This window comes from Podarcis muralis, chromosome 13 (genome assembly GCF_964188315.1).
Source record: "Podarcis muralis chromosome 13, rPodMur119.hap1.1, whole genome shotgun sequence".
NCBI classification, from domain to species: Eukaryota; Metazoa; Chordata; class Lepidosauria; order Squamata; family Lacertidae; genus Podarcis; species Podarcis muralis.
Window position 1 is genome coordinate 5539517 of NC_135667.1, and position 15383 is coordinate 5554899.

Below are 15383 nucleotides of genomic sequence, written 5' to 3' on the forward strand. Positions count from 1 at the left end.
GGGGGTGGAAAGAGGTGACAGGAATGCAAGAAGGTTAAAGGATATTGGGAAATGATATATAATGAATTGAAAAAAATGTTGGAAGAAACCCCATGTTAAAAAACCAGAATCTTTCCTGCTCGGAATTTTGGATCATGATATAAGAGAGGGAAATTGGAGGTTGTTTATTTAACAGCAGCAAGAATCTTATTAGCACAAGTATGGAAAACAGAGAAAACACCAACAAAGGAAGAATGGCAAGCCAGGCTTATGGACTACACGGAACTGGCTAAGCTGACAGGGAGGATACATGAGAGAGGGAACATCGATTTCAAAAAGGAGTGGGAACCACTTATAAACTCTGTAAAAAGGCAGTTTAAAGATTTGGACCCATTGGCAGGTTTTGACTAAACTTTCACAACTATATAAGAGGTAAAATCAGCAGGGTACAGAATTTGTTTAATAAATCAATACGGAAATACAGGGGAAGCCAAAGAGAGGGGAGAAATATGGATATATAAATTGTTCAGTTAAGATTTGTGGAAAATTTGTTGTTTTACAGTGGTACCTCAGGTTAAGTACTTAATTCGTTCCGAAGGTCCATTCTTAACCTCAAACTGTTCTTAACCTGAAGCACCACTTTAGCTAATGGGGCCTCCCTCTGCTGCCACACGATTTCTGTTCTCATCCTGAAGCAAAGTTCTTAACCCGAGGTACTATTTCTGGGTTAGCGGAGTCCATAACCTGAAGCGTCTGTAACCCGAGGTACCACTGTAATTTGAAAATTCAATGGCTATGCTTCTTGGAAGTTTGGGAGCAACTCGGCTTGCAGAAGAGATGTTTGCAAGGGGTTATGATCAATAGTCTTTTAATTTCGTGGCTGCCATGGAGTTTTCTTGGCAAGGATACTGGAGTGGCTTGCCGGTTCCTCCTCCAGGTGGATCACGTTTGGTCGAAACTCTCCACTATGACCTGTTCATCTTGTGTGCCCTGCTCGGCGTAGTTCATAGCTTCTCTGAGTTCTTCAAGCCCCTTCGCCACGGCAAGGCAAAGACGCCTCCTTCTTGGGAGAAGGGCAATGACAGGCCTAGACAGCATCTTGAGAAGTAGAGACGTCACCTTGCCACAAAGGTCCGTATAGTTAAAGCCATGGTTTTCCCAGTAGTGATGTATGGAAGTGAGAGCTGGACCATAAAGAAGGCTGATCGCCGAAGAATTGATGCTTTTGAATTATGGTGCTGGAGAAGACTCTTGAGAGTCCCATGGACTGCAAGAAGATCAAACCTCTCCATTCTGAAGGAAATCAGCCCTGAGTGCTCACTGGGAGGACAGATCGTGAAGTTGAGGCTCCAGTACTTTGGCCACCTCATGAGAAGACTCCCTGGAGAAGACACTGATGCTGGGAAAGATGGAGGGCACAAGGAGAAGGGGGCGACAGAGGACGAGATGGTTGGATAGTGTTTACGAGGTTACCAGCATGAGTCTGACCAAACTGCGGGAGGTAGTGGAGGACAGAGGTGCCTGGCGTGCTCTGGTCCATGGGGTCACAAAGAGTCGGACACGACTAAACGACTAAACAACAACAACAACAAATGATCAATAGTGTGAGGGACATCCACATTCCCTGCAGCTTTAACTCAGTGGCTCTCAAGCTTTTTTCTCGGGGCCACACTTTCTGAATAAAAATTTGCTCACGCCACACTGAATTTTCTACTGATCCGTTGGAAAACGAGAAGAAGCAACAACCAGCAGCGGTGCTTGATTTATAAGAGAACACAACAACTTTATGATACGATTGTGGGACCTCCAGAAAGTATGCTACATAGCAACATGCAGTGCTTTTTTTCTTTAAAAAAATGTTCAGAGGCACTCTCATTTTCCTACGCATATTGAAATGCGGCCCCTCCATGAGGCCCAACTTAGATTCACAAAATGTTTAGGGGTATGTGTACCCCTGCGTCCCCCCCCCCAGAAAAAAAGCACTGGCAACATGAATCATTCCCCAAATATAATTATGGACGAGCCTATTACACATGGACCTTAAGTATGTATACAAACTCAGTGAGAGGTGTGAGCTTGCTTTTGCCAAGTAATCTCATTTATATTACCGTATTTTTTGCTCTGTAAGACTCACTTTTTCCCTCCTAAAAAGTAAGGGGAAATGTGTGTGCGTCTTATGGGGCGAATGCAGGCTGCACAGCTATCCCCGAAGCCAGAACAGCAAGAGGGATTGCTGCTTTCACTGCGCAGCGATCCCTCTTGCTGTTCCGGCTTCTGAGATTCAGAATATTTTTTTTCTTGTTTTCCTCCTCCAAAAACTAGGTGCGTCTTGTGGTCTGGTGCGTCTTATAGGGTGAAAAATACGGTAGGTCTAATTTGAGACACTCATTTCCTCATCCACACAAAGAAGCCGTTCTCTTTTCTGGTCTTAATACTAAAGGGACCCCTGGCCATTAGGTCCAGTCATGACCGACTCTGGGGTTGCGGCACTCATCTCGCTTTATTGGCCGAGGGAGCCGGCGTACAGCTTCCGGGTCACGTGGCCAGCATGACTATGCCGCTTCTGGCGAACCAGAGCAGCGCACGGAAACGCCGCTGGAGTGGTACCTATTTATCTACTTGCACTTTGACGTGCTTTCGAACTGCTAGGTTGGCAGGAGCAGGGACAGAGCAACGGGAGCTCACCCCGTCGCGGGGATTTGAACCCCTGACCTTCCGATCGGCAAGCCCTGGGTTCCATGGTTTAGACCAGTGTTTCCCAACCACTGTTCCGCGGCACACTAGTGTGCCGCGAGATGTTGCCTGGTGTGCCGCGGGAAAAATTAAAAAATTGAAAGATTTTTTTTTTTAAGTCAAATTTTCGATTGGGGCGCCGTCACTAGATGACCTCTGGGGTTCCCTCCCTCCCTCCCGCTCTGCGCCTCCCTCCTCCTCCTCCTCCTCCGGGGAGGCCCTTCCTGGCTCTCGGCCAAGGCTTGGCGGCTGCCACTCACTCACTCGCTCGCCCACCCGTCCCTCCATCCCTGCACCCGGCCTCTCCCCCTCCGTCCCCGGTGCGGGGGCTGCCGGGATCCGTAGTCCCCTCGCCCTTGGGCTCCGCGCCCGCGCGGGGTGCGCGAACTACGTTTCCCAGCGTGGCCTGGCGGGCCGGGCGTTTTGTTTGAAGTGCTCTTCTCTCGGCCATGGAATGAGCGCAGCGGCGGCGGGCGGGCGGGCGGGCAGGGGCTCTTCCGCGCAGACCCCACGCAGCCTGCCTGCGCTTCCCGGAGATCGGGCGGCAGGATGGAGCCCGGGGATCCCCGGGGAGGCGGAGCGGCGGAGGCGGAGGCTGCCCCCCAGGTAGGGCTGCGTCGGGGGTTTATTTTTGCAATGCTGCATCCGCGCTGGAGGGGACGCATCGGACCGCGGGGAGACCCCTTGGCGGGCGTGCAAGGCAATGCATGCGTGCAGGCGTTGCATGGAGTGCAGTGCAATGCAATGGCAACGCGGCGCCCTGCATGCATGCATGCAACTTCCACCGGCGCTCCGGACTTGGCAGGTGAGGGGGGGCCCCAGTGGGCGGCAGAGAGAGCCGGGAGAGCGAAGGGGAGCCGGGGGGCAGGAGCGCTGCTCCCCGAGCCGAGCCCGGGGGGAAACTTCGGCGTCGTTGCGCCGGGTGTTGGAAGCGGAGGCTGGCGGGGGCCCCTCACCTGCAAAACCTGGTCGCCTCTCATATATTTCGTGCATTGCATTCATCGCCCGCTTTCTCCTCCAAGGAGCTCCCGGGGGCGCGCGTGGTTCTCCCCGTGTTATCCTCGCAACAACAGCCCTGCGAGGTGGGTCAGGCGAGTGGCCCAAGGGAGCACCCAGGGATTGTCCTGGCCAGGTGGGGTGATTTGAACCCTGCTCTCTGCCCGGTCTTCGTCCTCATTTAGCCCCCACATGTGCATGACTGTGCATGACTGAGGTTTTCCCCCCTCGTCTTGGCTATGGTGTGAGTCTGTGCTGTTAATTAATGGGGTTCTGCCTTCGGAGAAGATGAGCCAGCCCTCAAGGAGGCGATTATGTAATTTGCTAGCAATTCATGTCCCTCCCGGCGTGACGCTGCGCGCTGACGTCACGGGGCTGTAATGGTGGTGTGCCTCAAGATTTTTTTCATGAAACAAGTGTGCCTTTGCCCAAAAAAGGTTGGGAAACACTGGTTTAGACCACAGCGCCACCCGCATCCCTGATCTTAATACTATACTGCACTAAATGTTTAAATGTTGCTTTGATTGTCCGTGGCTTTTCCTGCCACACTTGCTACACCCTTTGAGAACCACGGCTTCAACCTATCAGCTAACTTTTGTATCTCTCTGATGTGTAGACTGATATTCTTAGGTTGTAGGTTTAACTGTCCAGGGGTCAGAAGAGAAGTGGATTTTTAAATATATATTTTTGCTCTGCCCTTTTAGTGACATTTCAGTGATTTCTTTATAATGTTTCTGGGTCACTTCTGAGCTTGGCATAATGCAAATATACAGTCACACACATATTGAACGTGCATAAATATTTTTTTTGGGGGGGGGAGGCTGCCTGTATTATGAGGGAGAGACTCTGGGTGAAGTAGTCCTCTCCATCACACTACAGTGGTACCTCAGGTTAAGTACTTAATTCGTTCCAGAGGTCCGATCTTAACCTGAAACTGTTCTTAACCTGAAGCACCACTTTAGCTAATGGGGCCTCCTGCTGCTGCCGCTCCGCCGGAGCCCGATTTCTGTTCTCATCTTGAAGCAAAGTTCTTAACCTGAGGCAATATTTCTGGGTTAGCGGAGTCTGTAACCTGAAGCGTATGCAACCTGAAGCGTATGTAACCCGAGGTACCACTGTACTTCACCAAAAGTACACTAAAAAAAAAGCATGCAGAAATGATTCAGACATAAATACTTCTTGTTATACAGTTATTGATACGTATGTGTCTTCCTTTCCGTGGGGGAGGAAATGTACGCCTTGGAAATTTTCTGGAGAACCCTAGAAAGGAATGAGTCCCACTCCATGTTTTTAAAAGAAATACATTTTTATTACATGGTGCATATAGATTTCAACACAAGGAACTATTTAAACAAGCAACCAAAAACACCCCAATACAAGCCATAACTGAGGGGGGGGGATATTATTTATAATAATAATACCTGAAAGTTTGGAGAAAAAGAAAAAAAAAAGAAATTAAAGATATTTTTTTAAAACGAACCTAAATGGGGGGAAATTACTTGTTTTGATTTCAAACAGGCATGTCATGAAACGTTTGCAAATGACACAGGCTTGGTAATCCAAGCGCACACTCAGCCACTCACACACACATCCAAAAGCAAAAAAAATTTAAAATTCTACAGGACACGGGGTGTTTATGCAGGTACGTGAAAATCAGATTTCTGGCTTATTACATTAAGAGACAGTCCCTTCCACTCCACAGACCCTAACAGGGTGCAAACAGGGCTGAAAAACCTGTGTCACGAGTCCTAGGTAGTGGGGCATGTGGTCTTGGGGGTGATGGGAATTGGGGGGTCCTGGGAGACCCCCAGTTTCCCATTCATTCTGTAGAAGCACCCTGCTGGGGCCACGATCATTTGCCAAGAGGCATCTTACCTACGCAAGACAGCAATGTCTTACCTGTGCAAGACCAGGATGTTGAGAATTGAGCAAAGCAGCCGATCGGCTCCTTTTGGGTCTTACCCGTCGGGTCGCAACTTGCAAAAGACTTTCCTTAAACAGGCTCTTCCACTTTCACAGCTCAGCTCCAGAGCTGGGAGAAATCTGATGGGAGTCCTAACTTTTCCCCCACCCACCGCAGAGCATCTCAGTGCCAGGAAAGGTTGCAGCCCTCAGACCACTCTTCACTTACCTGCAAAGTCCTCTTGGGAGTCCCAATTTGCAAACCGCTGGTTGAGGGTAAAAACAAAAAAAAAAACCACACACACAAGAATGACCCTCTGGGTCCCTTCCAACTATGAAACCTCATTTCTAGATGTGTAAATGCTAGCAGAGTGGCTAGGTGAAGGCCCAAGCTACTAGTCCCTAAGAAACCATCTCCCTTTCTCAAGAGGAGAGCGCTACATTTGAGGCAGTAAGGTGACGTCTCCATCCCCTCGTAAAGTCACCCAGCAGTGTGATCCCATCACAAAGGTTTTATTAGATAATATATATATATATATATATATTTACATACTTAAATGTTTGGGGCAGGGGGGGTGGGGGGCAGGAGTGTTTGTGCTCTAGGGCCAAGGCCTCCAGAAAGCCGACGGAGGCGCCAGGATCCTCTTGGCTGAGGCGGCGGCGTCTCGGCTGTGTCTCTGTTGGCCCGCGCTGGAGCAAGCCGGGTCTGGGCTCCGCAAAGGTTCGCTCAGCGCCTTGACGGGTGAGCAGAAGCCCTCGGGCGTCCGGGGAGGCGATTCCTCCAGCGAAGGGCTAGGAGAGAAGACGGCGAGGGTCCAGTCTTGGCTCTGGGGCTCCGGCTTGGAGGCTAGGTAGAGGTGCAAAGTGTCCAGCAGGTGGCTTTGGACGGACGGGTGGGTTTGCTGGATGAAGGCGGCCAGGCCCAGGAGACACTCCCGGAAGCCCATCATATAGCAGGTCTGGAGGGTCCCGTCTTCCGAGGGGTCGGCTCCTGGAGGGGCAGAATTGGGGAGCCAGGGAGAAGGCTGGTCACTCAAACCCTAGGGAGGGGGGCCTCCACAGCCTTGCAGGGAGTCGGGTCAGATCTCAGCTCTGCAAGGCTGTGGCTCTAGAGTCCATAGAACCAGGGGATGCTCAGCATGGGACGGAACCTAAGCAGTCAAGTCCAACACTTCCTGTTTGCCTAGAGTGGACGCAGACAGGAGGACGTTGCTCCAGCCAGGAGGACTTCCTGTCACACCTGGTCTGGAGCATCCTCCCCCTGCCAGGTAGATGGGCGTGGCCCCAGGAGACCCCATAAAAGGGCCAGACACGCAGCCACCTTCCTCTTTCGCTGCTCACTTCTGATACTGGCGTATTTTGCTGTCTGCTGGTTCTCAGCCAGCAGCACACGGGCTCATTCCCATATTGGATGAACTCAAACGCTCTTCTGTCACTCCCAGCTAAAGCCTGCCTTCAGGGAACCTACTGCGAGCTGAATGTGAGTGAGCTTGTTGTTGTTGCTTTTCAAAGAAGGTGTTTGTGCCTTTATTCTTTTCGAGAGGGGATAAAAGGGGAATTTGCCAGGAACAAAGCCAGATTGGACTGCTTAAGTAAAGGTAAAGGTAAAGGGACCCCTGACCATTAGCTCCAGTCGTGGCCGACTCTGGGGTTGCAGCGCTCATCTCGCTTTATTGGCCGAGGGAGCCAGCGTACAGCTTCTGGGTCATGTGGCCAGCGTGACTAAGCCGCTTCTGGCGAACCAGAGAAATGCACGGAAACGCCATTTACATTCCCGCCAGAGTGGTACCTATTTATCTACTTGCACTTTGACATGCTTTCGAACTGCTAGGTTGGCAGGAGCAGGGACCGAGCAACAGGAGCTCACCTGTCGCGGGGATTCAAACCGCCAACCTTCTGATCGGCAAGCCCTAGGCTCTGTAGTTTAACCCACAGCGCCACCCGCGTCCCTCTTAAGTAAAGAGATTCAAATGAATCAACCAACTAGCTTTGTGCTATATACTGGGGAATGTACTCTGCTACTAACTCAGTAGCGTGAGTGAGGAAGGATAATATTTAATCAATATGTCCTCTCCTACTATCTGCTATTCCAAACACTCAGGAGGTGGTTGCAGCCCTCTGGGCTCCCCACCTGGCCCATGGGACTCTTAAGCTCTTCCCTCCTCCAGGCCACACCCATCTCCGTCCCTCCCTGAGCATCCTTGTCTGGATGGAGGGCAGGTGTAAAAATTTCTGGCTTTGGCAAGGTGAGAATGGGGACTCCCATGCATTGAAGAACAGGGAGCAAAACATTTGAGCAACTCAAACACTCTCACAGACCTGGCCTGCCCAGGTCTCTCTGATATAGCCACCCACACCCCCAACACCCACCATGCAGGTCATTTGTACCCTGGGGTTTAGCTGCGTTCATCTCCCGCAGGTATCCTACAGCAATCTCCAAGATCTCCGCTTTCTCCACCTTGGGGTTCTTCAGAGTCTGTAAAGAAAGAGGCCCGAGAAGAAGGGGGCTGAAGGGGAAACTTTTGCAGGGAATAGGGCTAGGCAGTGGCTGGGGGGCAGAGCAACGGATCAGCATGCTGACAGTCCCGGGTTCAGCTATCGGAAGGTCTAGGGAGCATAGCTGTCAACTTACAGATTTGAAAATCAGGGACCAGCAGCCGCGGAAATAGGGGATCAGCAGCCAAAATAAGGGATTTTCTGGACACAGGTATGTTCAACTTCTGAGCCCCTCCGAGTCAAAGGCAGAAAGCCCAGCCAGCAGCCAAATGAAGCCTCAAGCAGTGGTTCCCACAGCGCAGCAACCCGGCAAAGGGGATGCAGCAAGGAAAACTACTGTCACCTCTCCGCTGGGAAGCGCTGAGCAAAGGCGAGTCCCCAGGCAACACGGCCGATTTGATCGGCACAAGGCATGCAAGCTCCACCCCCCAGTCGTTCTTAGACTCCTTATTGGCAACACAGTTGGAGCCTCCCTCCTCCCTGGCCAGCAGGGAGGGAGGGAGAGGAGCTGCTTCCTTTGAAACCCGGGAAATTTAAGGGACATCATCAATAAGGGACAGCAGCGGGACACAGCGCTGGGATAAGGGACTTTCCCGCCAAATAAAGGACGGTTGACAGCTATGCTAGGGAGGGCTGGGACTGCGAAGGACACCTCCCACGTGCAGATCCTTCTCGCCTTGCTGACCCCCCACCCCACCCAGGATCCACTGCTGCTAACCAACAACAGGGATTTTGCAAATCACTGCGCAAGTGCCAACTTACTCTTGGGGAACATGGACAGGATAGACAAGACAGGAATAACGGTAGAGAATACCTGATCAAGTCTCCGGGGCCACCTATTTCTCTGCCAATTCCTTTTAAGCAATGCCTTCCTTTTAGAGCAGAGTCATGTAGAGCAATAGCTCCACCTGCTGGCAGTTGAAGAAATAAACGCACAATCCACTTCAATGCACTTTAAGGGGGTTCAATTAATGCTAAGGCCTCCTCGGGAAATCTGAAGGCCACAAAGTTGACGCAGACCCACGGGTCTGAAACTATCCCAAACGGCAGCGGTTACGTTCTCAGGGAGAAGTCCTGGCTAGGACTTGCAGGGGATGGGGAGTGGGGCGGTGCTGTGGGGAGCAGGGGGGGCAGGCTGGCTGCAGGGTCACCTCCTCACTGACCTGGCTGTGGGTCCTCTGCAGGAGCAGCAGGCGCAGTTCCTCCAGGCTCCGATTGATGCGGTCGCGGCGACGCTTCTCCGCCAGGGGCTTCAGCATCTGAATAGACAAACAATTGGGGGGGTTGACCCCTGGGTGGGGTGGGCAGCCGCTTTGATAGATAGGCACTGATACACTCCATTGCAGAGCAGGATCCTCCCTTTCCCATGAACAGGTAGTGCCAAGAAGTTTCTTAGATCACCAAATGTACCCATCAACCAACCCACACACACAAAAAAAGGGTTGGAGGGTAGTGAAGACAACACAGAGCTGAACGGGGCCAATGGTCGCTCCCTCTCCCCCCCATTTTGGATGCTACAACGCCCTCTCTCTCTATTCCACTCTTTATCCCACCAGGCAGGCAAATTCTCTAGGTTGGATGGAGCCAGGGCCGGATTTAGGTTTGATGAGGCCCTAAGCTACTGGAGGTAACAGGGCCCTTTATATGTCCAGCGGTCCTTTGTAAGCAACAAATTGTCACTGTTTTGTGTGTTGAATATATGCTCTGTGGTCATTTATGGGCCTAATAGATATCTAAAGGGATGCGGGTGGCGCTGTGGGTTAAACCACAGAGCCTAGGACTCGCCGATCAGAAGGTCGGCAGTTTGAATCCCCGCTTGTTTGGTCCCTGCTCCTGCAGGAAGGTACCACTCCGGCAGGAAGGTAAACGGCGTTTCCGTGCGCTGCTCTGGTTCGCTAAAAGCGGCTTAGTCATGCTGGCCACATGACCCGGAAGCTGTACGCCGGCTCCTTCGGCCAATAAAGCAAGATGAGCGCCACAACCTCAGAGTCGGTCATGACTGGACCAAATGGTCAGGGGTCCCTTTACCATTACCTAGATATCTAAAGCCATTTGCCCATGTTGCCAGGCAACCAGTCCATGCAGATTGTAGACACCCTATATATAGGAAGAAACAAACCAGTGATATTTTAAGGAGCAGGCTAGCAGGCGGGGCCCATTAACACAAAACACTGTTGCTGTATGTAGGTTTTATTTGTTTTGTATCTTATATTTTGGAAATGTACATCCAGTTTCCCCCCCCCTTTGAATTTTTTTGGGGCCCCCAAGAGATTGGGGCCCTAAGCTATAGCTTGTTTAGCTTGTACGTAAATCTAGCACTGGATGAAGCGAGTCCGTAGTCCCCCGTCCCCTGCAGACACAGTAGTAGGTAGCGCTTTTGCTGCCCCCTAGAGGGACGCGGGTGGCGCTGTGGGTTAAACAACAGAGCCTAGGACTTGCTGATCAGAAGGTCGGCAGTTCGAATCTCCCTTTGCTCGGTCCCACCTCCTGCCAACCTAGTAGTTCGAAAGCACGTCAAAGTGCAAATAGATAAATAGGTACCATTCTGGTGGGAAGGTAAACGGCATTTCCGTGCGCTGCTCTGGTTCGCCAGAAGCAGCTTAGTCCTGCTGGCCACATGACCCGGAAGCTGTACGCCGGCTCCCTCGGCCAGTAAAGCGAGATGAGTGCCGCAACCCCAGAGTCGACCATGACTGGACCTAATGGTCAGGGGTCCCTTTACCTTTACCTAGAGGCAGCGAGGCAAATAGCTGGGGGGGGGGGTTGCTGTCTTTCCTTGGATGAACGGTCCTTCATTTCACAATAAAAAAGGGAACTAAACCCTTTAACCTCGACATTAACATCTGGCTCCGATCCCAGGCCTGCTTTCTTGAAAAGGAAAATCTTTCAAAATCCACATAGCTCTGTTCTTCTTGGCGCCTGCTAAAAGCCTTCGGGTTTAAGCAAGCCTACCCGGTTAGGTAGAATTTCGATGTACCTGTTTTGGGTTTTTTTGTTTAAGTTCATCGCCAATTTAAAATTGTTGAATGTTTTAAATAGTTGTTCTCACCCATAATTGTCATAGCTGTCAACTTTTCCCTTTTCTTGTGAGGAATCCTATTCGGAATAAGGGAATTTCCGTTTAAAAACGGGAAGCGTTGACAGCTATGATAATTGTTTAGTGGTACCTCGGGTTAAGTACTTAATTTGTTTCGGAGGTCCGTACTTAACTTGAAACTGTTCTTAACCTGAAGCACCACTTTAGCTAATGGGGCCTCCTGCTGTTGCCGCGCCGCCGGAGCACGATTTCTGTTCTCATCCTGAAGCAAAGTTCTTAACCTGAAGCACTATTTCTGGGTCAGCGGAGTCTGTAACCTGAAGCGTATGTAACCTGAAGCGTATGTAACCCGAGGTACCACTGTATTGTTTTATTCCCGCTGCAAACCACTTTGAGGTGGGTTTGTTTGTTTGCCTGTATTTCAATGAAGTGGTGTATAAATTTTATGAAAATAAATACAGTGGTACCTTGGGTTACAGACGCTTCAGGTTACAGACTCTGCTAACCCAGAAATAGTGCTTCAGGTTAAGAACTTTGCTTCAGGATGAGAACAGAAATCGTGCTCCGGCAACAGCGGGAGGCCCCATTAGCTAAAGTGGTGCTTCAGGTTAAGAACAGTTTCAGGTTAAGTACAGACCTCCGGAACGAATTAAGTACTTAACCCGAGGTACCACTGTAAAACGTGTCGAGCATCGGAGCATTAATGTGAAATCCATTGTTCTTTATCTAATGTGGGGGCAAATCTAAAACGCTTCTGCGGTTTCCTTGATATTCTGCCCATCACAGCTGCCTCCGCCCCCAGGTCAGGCATCTTCTGCAAAATCCACTAGATAAGGAACACACTTTCTCCTTCAGCTGAGCCCTCCCCGGTCCTACTTGAAAACCGTCCCTCCCCAAATGCCCAGGAAGCAATTCCCATAAAGCCCCCTCCCTCCCGCCTCCCCTGCTAAAATGGGAGGGGCCTGGAGCAGCCAGGACTCGGTGCTGCCAGGAAGAATTTGCAACTTCTTTCCTTGTTGCAAAATCGCTTTCCTCGCCCCTCCCCTTCAATTCTCCCTTCATCCAACCAGCCCCAAACTGCATCCCACCAGATCGAAAACCCGCCAGGCCTTTAGAGACAGCATTAAGAAAAGTTTGCCCTATTGCACGTGAAATTATTTCGCCCACTTAAAAGAAAACAAAAGAGCATCGTCATCATTTTGCATGTCCTTCCCAGAATTCTGCAACTCCTTTTGGCACAACCACCGAACAGGCAAAAAAATAAAAATAAAATACCCCCCTCCTCCTATATATACACACGTTACTTTGTTTCAGAGCATCACGTGTTGGCGTTGTTGTTTGTTAATTATTGCGATGACCGTCTGTATGTTTTCCGTAGCTAATGCCGGCACTTTCCCCGCGGACTCAGCGCCCTGGCACAAGATATAAGCTCCTGAGGGCTGCAGCGAAAGTTAGTCCTACTCAAGAGTATACCCATTGGAAATTAAGGGCACGGCGAGCTTAGCTCCATTCAGTGGGACTACTCCCTGTGTGTGTACAGTATTGTGACGCACCCGTGCAAGAAGAAAGGGGGAGAGTGATCTGTGCTGCTGCAAAACTGATACAATCATTCATTCATTCATTCATTCATTCATTCATTCTATTCCGCCGCCGCCCCCGGAGACGCCAGCAACAAAACAACACAAATTCAAAACGTTGCAAGACAAACATTTAAAGGCAATCAAATCTCACAGCTCAATAAATTCATGGTTGCCAAGATCAAAACCTCAGCAATGAGCCTGGATGGAGAGGGATTTATTTATTTTTAATCCTCTCCAAAAAGTCCACCAAGCGGAGACAGGCGCCCCCCAGGGAAGGGCAGAGGGCGAGTTTTTCCTTCAGGGGGGGTAGCCAAGGCACAAGTGTGGGGCTCCGCGGCTCCCATCACCCCCGATCCCGAACGCCGTCCCCTCGCCTCCCCTGATCTGCGCGCAGCCCTTGCGCAAGAGATGCGCCCAGCAGGGCGCGCGCCATCTCCGCATACCTCCCTCCGGAAAAGACCACGCAGAGCAAGCCAGCGCACTTCTTGTGGCTAAGGAGCCGGTCCTCTCTTCCCGGGGTGGGGAAGATCTGCGTTCCCCCCACCCTACCCCGGGGTAATTCCCGGAGTGTGGCCAATGGCCAGGGCTGGTGGGAGCCGGCGGGGCGCAGCAGCAGCGCCTGGCGAGCCTGGATGGCGGTGTGTAGGCGAGGACCTGGGTTCAAATCCTCCCACTCAGCCACCGGGTGACCCTGGGCCGGTGGCACCCGGTCAGCCCAACCTACCTCGCGGGGTTGTTGTAGAGACAAAATGGATAGATAGATAGATAGATAGATAGATAGATAGATAGATAGATAGATAGTGATGGATAGATTAGATAGATGATAGATAGATAAATAGATAGATGATAGATAGATGATAAATAGATAGATATAGATGATAGATAGATAGATAGATAGATAGATGATGGATAGATTAGATAGATGATAGATAGATAGATAAATAGATAGATGATAGATAGATGATAAATAGATAGATGATAGATAGATGATAAATAGATAGATATAGATGATAGATAGATAGATAGATAGATAGATAGATAGATATAGATAGATAGATGATCAATGGATAGATAGATTGATAGAGATAGATAGATGATAGATAGATAGATGATAGATAGATATAGATAGATATAGATAGATAGATAGATAGATAGATGATAGATAGATGATAGATAGATAGATAGATAGATAGATAGATAGATAGATAGATGATAGATAGATAGAAAGATAGAAAGATCCACTTTCTCTGGCTCACTCCTCCATACACACCCACCCTCTTAGCTGTCTACGCTGAGCCCCCCCCCAAAAAAAACCCTGCCCCCCACTTTCCTTCCCCTGATGCAGCCCATATACCTTTCTCACCCCTCCTGGCTCAGAGCTCTCCGTAGTCACCATCGCCTCCGGAATCTCCTCTGGCAAGCCTGCCTTTCCCCCCGGGGACGATGGTCCAAGTGAGCCAGCCCCCCTGCGACCCCCGCCCTCCTTTCCCTCCGCCTCCTCCTTTAATGACCCGCGTCAGGCGCAGCCCACATCTGGGGGAGTGAGTTTGATCCGTCCCTTTCAGCAGCACGCGCGCGCGCGCACACGCACACACACACCGTGGGTGTGAAATGGGGGGGGGGACACACACTCAAATGTTAAAACTTTCACAAGCAGTCAGTACCTCCTTCCCCCAAAGAACTGGAAGGGATCACCATCAGATTTGCTTTGCTTGGCTCAAAGTGGGTTGCAATAATTTGCATGTCAGCTTTTTAAAAAAATTAAAATTAAAATTAAATTATACTTTTCAAGTTTATACACTTCCCTAATTTTACAATCATTTTGACATTTCAAAACTTGACTTCCTTCCTCCTCTTTCTACGGCTCCTTAAATTTATTGCTAATCTATTCTGCGTATCCAAATTAACTTAATTTGCTCATTTATTCATCTTCTTTAAATATATACTCCTATGAAACTGCAGGTTATTTCAATAATCCTGCCAATGTTTTGATCTGTTTACATGCATGTCATCTTTCATTATCTCTCCCCCCCCCCGCCCCAATTTTCAGTTACGGATGGTGCTGGGTTTGGGGGGGGTTGTTGCTGTTTAGTCGTGTCCGCCTCTTCGACCCAGAAGGTCTGAGGGACAGTGGACCGCCCCCCTGCTGAAACAGTTTGCTGACTTTTGGTCTATGTCACAGGGGCCAGCAAAATTTTTCAGCAGGGGGCCGGTCCACTGTCCCTCAGACCTTGTGGGGGGCCGGTCTATATTTTGGAAATGAACAAATTCCTATGCTCCACAAATAACCCAGAGATGCATTTTAAATAAAAGGACACATTCTACTCATGGAAAAACACACTGATTCCTGGACGGTCCGCGGGCCAGATTTAGAAGGCAACTGGGCTGGATCCGGCCCCCGGGCCTGAGTTTGCCTACCCATGGTCTATGAGCACGCGCAGAATGCTTTCCCCTCATCTGTGTCTCTGGGCATGCACAGAGTGCTTTCACCTCATCACTAAACAACCCCAAGTCCTTCCTGTGACCCATCTCAGTTTGGGGGAAAGGGGCGTTTGACTAGTGTAGAACTGGGGGGGGGGGCGTTTGAACCCCTGCACCTCTTATTAAGCCCATTAATTAAGCAGGAGTGGGAAATGTTAACGGAGACTGGGGAATGTGGT

General features: G+C 50.2%; 1 protein-coding gene across 3 annotated transcripts; it reads right to left on the bottom strand.

The window, feature by feature from the left end:
- Window positions 1-4995: 4995 nt before the first annotated feature.
- HES7 (hes family bHLH transcription factor 7) lies at window positions 4996-14184 on the bottom strand. Of its 3 annotated transcripts, none has more exons than XM_077916861.1 (4): window positions 14087-14184; window positions 9270-9365; window positions 7981-8086; window positions 4996-6601 (listed from the first exon to the last, which is right to left on the bottom strand). In XM_077916861.1, the coding sequence occupies exons 1-4, from the start codon at window positions 14117-14119 to the stop codon at window positions 6210-6212; spliced, it is 627 nt and encodes a 208-aa protein (XP_077772987.1). In that variant the 5' UTR covers window positions 14120-14184; the 3' UTR covers window positions 4996-6209. The 3 variants fall into 3 exon arrangements, with proteins under 3 accessions (XP_077772987.1, XP_077772988.1, XP_077772986.1); XM_077916862.1 differs by having other exon boundaries at window positions 7999-8086; window positions 14078-14184; XM_077916860.1 differs by having other exon boundaries at window positions 14078-14184.
- Between the last annotated feature and the right edge of the window lie 1199 nt (window positions 14185-15383).